Source organism: Scomber scombrus, chromosome 24, assembly GCF_963691925.1.
Source record: "Scomber scombrus chromosome 24, fScoSco1.1, whole genome shotgun sequence".
Taxonomy (NCBI): domain Eukaryota; kingdom Metazoa; phylum Chordata; class Actinopteri; order Scombriformes; family Scombridae; genus Scomber; species Scomber scombrus.
Window position 1 is genome coordinate 91,213 of NC_084993.1, and position 7,500 is coordinate 98,712.

At 38.3% G+C, this 7,500-nt stretch overlaps 1 protein-coding gene across 1 annotated transcript in view; it reads right to left on the minus strand.

Moving 5' to 3' along the window:
- Positions 1-4,528: 4,528 nt before the first annotated feature.
- mlpha (melanophilin a) overlaps positions 4,529-7,500 on the minus strand; it is a 17,994-nt gene continuing 15,022 nt past the window's right edge. Inside the window, exons 13-15 of the mRNA XM_062414738.1 lie at positions 7,144-7,200; positions 4,776-4,818; positions 4,529-4,569 (exon numbers count right to left, since the gene is read on the minus strand). Coding sequence (XP_062270722.1) covers positions 4,529-4,569; positions 4,776-4,818; positions 7,144-7,200 — 141 coding nt within the window. The remainder of the gene's footprint in view (positions 4,570-4,775; positions 4,819-7,143; positions 7,201-7,500) is intronic.

Consider the following 7,500-nt stretch of genomic DNA (forward strand, 5'->3'; position numbering starts at 1 on the left):
AGATATGTTTGTTTTGGGGGGGGGGGGGTTACTCCCTTCAGTCTATAGCAGGTCAGATATGTTTGTTTTGGGGGGGGGGTTCTGGCCCTGCTGCCATCATGTGTTACATCATCAGTGAGATGAATGAGCTCGTCCCAGAAGAAGCTATGACATCACCTCCACCGTGTTTGTATGTTTGGATCATGAGCCCTCTGGTGGTTGGTGCTGATGTCATAGCTTCACTCCTGCCCTCTGGTGGTTGGTGCTGATGTCATAGCTTCACTCCTGCCCTCTGGTGGTTGGTGCTGATGTCATAGCTTCACTCCTGCCTCTGGAGGTTGGTGCTGATGTCATAGCTTCACTCCTGCCCTCTGGTGGTTGGTGCTGATGTCATAGCTTCACTCCTGCCCTCTGGTGGTTGGTGCTGATGTCATAGCTTCACTCTGCCCTCTGGTGGTTGGTGCTGATGTCATAGCTTCACTCCTGCCCTCTGGTGGTTGGTGCTGATGTCATAGCTTCACTCCTGCCCTCTGGTGGTTGGTGCTGATGTCATAGCTTCACTCCTGCCCTCTGGTGGTTGGTGCTGATGTCATAGCTTCACTCCTGCCCTCTGGTGGTTGGTGCTGATGTCATAGCTTCACTCCTGCCCTCTGGTGGTTGGTGCTGATTGTCATAGCTTCACTCCTGCCCTCTGGAGGTTGGTGCTGATGTCATAGCTTCACTCCTGCCCTGTGGTGGTTGGTGCTGATGTCATAGCTTCACTCCTGCCCTCTGGTGGTTGGTGCTGATGTCATAGCTTCACTCCTGCCCTCTGGTGGTTGGTGCTGATGTCATAGCTTCACTCCTGCCCTCTGGAGGTTGGTGCTGATGTCATAGCTTCACTCCTGCCCTCTGGTGGTTGGTGCTGATGTCATAGCTTCACTCCTGCCCTCTGGTGTTGGTGCTGATGTCATAGCTTCACTCCTGCCCTCTGGAGGTTGGTGCTGATGTCACTAACAGTTGTTTTAGGGTCCTTTATTTACAGCTCTCACAATGTTTCTACTGTTAGACGTCTGTTACTTATCACACCAGAGGTTCAGTCTTCTTCAGGATGGTCTAAATGGTTGTTCTGGTTATGGCCAATGTTTGTGTAATAGCTCTGATTGATTTTCTCCCCCCCCCCCCCCCCCCCCCCCCCCATAGAAGCTGTCTGGTGTTCATGTTGTTACACCTCTAACTATAACTAACTAAGTCTGCACAGGGACCCAAAATATAAAGCTGAGCGTAGACATTCAGAGTATTTATAGTTTAATAATCAATGTAACAGGACACACCTGTCACTCACATGTTCTGTTACTATAACTCACCTAACAATGTTCAGTCACTAATAACTTATCTTATCTTCTATAACTCACCTAACAATGTTCAGTTAATAACTTATCTTATCTTCTGAGTGTATCAGATGTTAATATCTGAGATGTTGATCTCTGGTCTCATTTCATCTTTTCATGTTAAACACAAATGTTTTAAATAAAGGAACCAATGTTCTATACTTTGGGAGGGGACTGTATATACACCACACACACACACACACACACACACACACACACACACACACACACACACACACACTGAGGGGACTGTATACACACACACACACACACACACACACACACACACACACTGAGGGGACTGTACACACACACACACACACACACACACACACACACACACACACTGAGGGGACTGTATACACACACACACACACACACACACATGAGGGGACTGTATACACACACACACACACACACACACACTGAGGGGACTGTATACACACACACACACACACACACACACACACACACTGAGGGGACTGTATACACACACACACACACACTGAGGGGACTGTATACACACACACACACACACACACACACACACACTGAGGGGACTGTATACACACACACACACACTGAGGGGACTGTATACACACACACACACACACACACACACACACACTGAGGGGACTGTATACACACACACACACACACTGAGGGGACTGTATACACACACACACACACACACACACTGAGGGGACTGTATACACACACACACACACTGAGGGGACTGTATACACACACACACACACACACTGAGGGGACTGTATACACACACACACACACACACACACACACACACTGAGGGGACTGTATACACACACACACACACACTGAGGGGACTGTACACACACACACACACACACACACACACTGAGGGGACTGTATACACACACACACACACACACTGAGGGGACTGTATACACACACACACACACACACACACACACACACACTGAGGGGACTGTACATACACACACATAAGTTGGCACGTGCTCAAATCTGATCTGAAGTCACCGATAATCAATAACTGATCGATCAGCTGACTCACCTCCCGGGCGATCTGGTTCAGAGCATCGTCCTCAGCGGTCAGCTTCTCCCGGTCCGGGATCCTCTTCCTGCCCGGTGCCTGAGTCCCCATCATACCGGGACCGGACAGACACCGGGGTTTACCGGGGCCGAACTCTCCGCTGAGGCCCGGTCTTCACTAACAGCACCGGGCCCGGTGATCACAGCCGGTATAAACCCGGAAAAAAGCCGGTTCACGTTAAATTTGGTGTTTTTCTGCCGGTGTTCTGCAGTCAGCTGCTCTCTGTCCGGTGTCCGTTAGTGTCCATCGGTCAGGACGTTTTTACCGGGAGCCGAACTATCCGGCAACACGGAATAAACCGGGTTCACGTGTTTTTGTGAGGCTGTCCGGAGCAGCTGCTGCTACCGTTACCGTTAGCTCTCTGCTGTCACACCGGGACAACCGGAAACACTTTACCGTTAAATCACCACCGGCAGCTGCTGCAGCGTCGGTACAACGGCCCGTTAATCGTCCGGTGTCCCGCAGCCAGACCGGAGCTGTGAAGTAAACACGCGTCACGTGGTCAGGTGAGCCGCAGGTAAACCGGGACCGGAACCGGGCCGTGCACACATCCCGGTGGCTCGACTCCATACGTCATGGCGTGATGACGTCAGTGACAGTTCTAATCTTAAGTGTAATAATCAATAAGTGATCAGAGAGTAATAATCAATAAGTGATGAGAGAGTAATAATCAATAAGTGATCAGAGATAGTTCAATAGTTTAATGATCAGAAAGCCAAACACAGAGACATGCTTATCAATAATCAAAGGATCAATACATCTGTCATGTGACTGTAACACTGATAATCAATAACTAACAGCTGTCAATTAATTAATCAATCAATCAATCAATACATTATTCAGCAAACAGCATCAATGTTAACAAATCAAAGGTATTGATCACATCACAAGTACGGAAGCTCCACACGGACACAAACACAATAAACATTAAAAAGAGTCAAAAGTAATCAATATAATCAATATCATCAATACAATCAATACAATCAATACAATCAATATCATCAATATCATCAATATAATCAATATCATCAATACAATCAATACAATCAATACCATCAATATCATCAATACAATCAATACAATCAATACAATCAATATCATCAATATCATCAATATAATCAATATAATCAATATCATCAATACAATCAATACAATCAATACCATCAATATAATCAATATCATCAATACAATCAATACAATCAATACAATCAATATCATCAATATCATCAATATAATCAATATAATCAATATCATCAATACCATCAATACAATCAATACAATCAATATTATCAATATAATCAATATCATCAATACCATCAATACAATCAATACAATCAATATTATCAATACAATCAATATCATCAATATTATCAATATAATCAATATCGTCAATATAATCAATATAATCAATATAATCAATACAATCAATATAATCAATTGTAGTCAGCCCAGAGTCATTAGGGGGGGGGGGGGGGGGGGGCCTCCTAGAGGACACCAGGCGGGGAGTTGTGGTCCAACCAGGAAGTAACTTAAAACTGCATTCTATCAAAAGGCCACCAGGGGGCGACCGTTTTGGTGTCAAAAGGACTTCCGGCTCTATACAAGTCAATGGAGAATTCAACAACTTCTCACTTGATTTCTAACCTCAGTAAACGTTTTCAAAATGTGTTTATGGTCTCAATCGCTAGTTTAAAGCCTTCTTCAATGCAGTATGATGTTCATTTGGGACATTTTGGCCTCCCTGATTTTATATGTGACGATAAAGCAGGGTATGCATTAGGGGGCGGGGCTACGTGGTGATTGACAGGTTGATCTGTATTAATTACAATGTGTGAAATAAACTGAAATGTAGTTAGAAAACAAAATATTGGCTTGTGTACATGGGGGGTTATTGATTATATAGATCATTGATTGGATAGATCATTGATTGGATAGATCATTGATTGGATAGATCATTGATTGGATAGATCATTGATAGGATAGATCATTGATTAGATAGATTATTGATTAGATAGATTAAAACTTTAACATTATGATAATAAACAGCTTTTTAATTTCTGTAACAATAAATCAGAATCTAACTTTAGAACATGTTGTTGTTTCTCCACTGAGCTCCGTTGGTCTCTGCAAAGGGTTAGAACACTTCATCATAATCATTATATAATATATAATATATAATATAACACACTTCATCATAATCATTATATAATATATAATATATAATATAACACACTTCATCATAATCATTATATAATATATAATATATAATATAACACACTTCATAATCATGACTTTATATCATTAATAAAGTGTAAATAAATATTTCTTACTGGAAACATCTTGTGTCGACTTTTTCCTCTGAGATCCAGAAATCTGTAAAAACAGAAGATAATTTATTGACTGTATAAAGATATTATGATGTAATGATTGTGATATCATGATGTAATGATTGTGATATCATGATGTAATGATTGTGATATCATGATGTAATGATTGTGATATCATGATGTAATGATTGTGATATCATGATGTAATGATTATGTTATCATGATGTAATGATTGTGATATCATGATGTAATGATTGTGTTATCATGATGTAATGATTGTGATATCATGATGTAATGATTGTGATATCATGATGTAATGATTGTGATATCATGATGTAATGATTGTGATATTATGATGTAATGATTGTGATATCATGATATAATGATTGTGTTATCATGATGTAATGATTGTGATATCATGATGTAATGATTGTGTTATCATGATGTAATGATTGTGTTATCATGATGTAATGATTGTGTTATCATGATGTAATGATTGTGTTATCATGATGTAATGATTGTGATATCATGATGTAATGATTGTGATATCATGATGTAATGATTGTGTTATCATGATGTAATGATTGTGTTATCATGATGTAATGATTGTGATATCATGATGTAATGATTGTGTTATCGTGATGTAATGATTGTGATATCGTGATGTAATGATTGTGTTATCGTGATGTAATGATTGTGTTATCATGATGTAATGATTGTGATATCATGATGTAATGATTGTGTTATCATGATGTAATGATTGTGTTATCATGATGTAATGATTGTGTTATCATGATGTAATGATTGTGTTATCATGATGTAATGATTGTGATATCGTGATGTAATGATTGTGTTATCGTGATGTAATGATTGTGTTATCATGATGTAATGATTGTGATATCATGATGTAATGATATTATGATGTAATGATATTATGATGTAATGATATTATGATGTAATGATATTATGATGTAATGATTGTGTTATCATGATGTAATGATTGTGTTATCATGATGTAATGATTGTGATATCGTGATGTAATGATTGTGATATTATGATGTAATGATTGTGATATCATGATGTAATGATTGTGATATCATGATGTAATGATTGTGTTATCATGATATAATGATTGTGATATCATGATGTAATGATTGTGTTACCATGATGTAATGATTGTGATATCATGATGTAATGATTGTGATATTATGATGTAATGATTGTGATATCATGATGTAATGATTGTGATATCATGATGTAATGATTGTGTTATCATGATATAATGATTGTGATATCATGATGTAATGATTGTGTTATCATGATGTAATGATTGTGATATCGTGATGTAATGATTGTGTTATCATGATGTAATGATTGTGTTATCATGATGTAATGATTGTGATATCATGATGTAATGATTGTGTTATCGTGATGTAATGATTGTGATATCGTGATGTAATGATTGTGTTATCGTGATGTAATGATTGTGTTATCATGATGTAATGATTGTGATATCATGATGTAATGATTGTGTTATCATGATGTAATGATTGTGTTATCATGATGTAATGATTGTGTTATCATGATGTAATGATTGTGTTATCATGATGTAATGATTGTGATATCGTGATGTAATGATTGTGTTATCGTGATGTAATGATTGTGTTATCATGATGTAATGATTGTGATATCATGATGTAATGATTGTGTTATCATGATGTAATGATTGTGATATCATGATGTAATGATTGTGTTATCATGATGTAATGATTGTGATATCATGATGTAATGATTGTGTTATCATGATGTAATGATTGTGTTATCATGATGTAATGATTGTGTTATCATGATGTAATGATTGTGATATCATGATGTAATGATTGTGTTATCATGATGTAATGATTGTGATATCATGATGTAATGATTGTGTTATCATGATGTAATCATTGTGATATCATGATGTAATGATTGTGTTACCATGATGTAATGATTGTGTTATCATGATGTAATGATTGTGTTATCATGATGTAATCATTGTGATATCATGATGTAATGATTGTGTTACCATGATGTAATGATTGTGATATCATGATGTAATGATTGTGTTATCATGATGTAATGATTGTGTTATCATGATGTAATGATTGTGTTATCATGATGTAATGATTGTGTTATCATGATGTAATGATTGTGATATCATGATGTAATCATTGTGTTATCATGATGTAATGATTGTGTTATCATGATGTAATGATTGTGATATCATGATGTAATGATTGTGTTACCATGATGTAATGATTGTGATATCATGATGTAATGATTGTGTTATTATAATATAAAGTTCAGATCAGATCATGTGACAGGAACAAACCTTCTTCTTGGAGCCGACGGCGTTCAGAGCTGCGATCTTACTCTCAATATCAGAAACCTGCACAAACACAAACATGACACATTTAGAATTATTAGGGATGTCTGATATTATCGGCCCTCCGATATTATCGGCCGATATTCACTTAAAAATGTAATATTGGGAAGTATCGGTATCCGGTTTTTATAACCGATATTTGTTCTGTAGGCTTCAGCATTTCCGAGCCTGCATGAACGCAGCATGGGACGTTTACCGGCGCTTGATGACGTATAACAACAACATGTTAGACTCGTGGGTCTATAACCGTGGCTAACCGTAGCTAACCGTGGCTAACCATGGCTAACTGTGGCTAACCGTGGC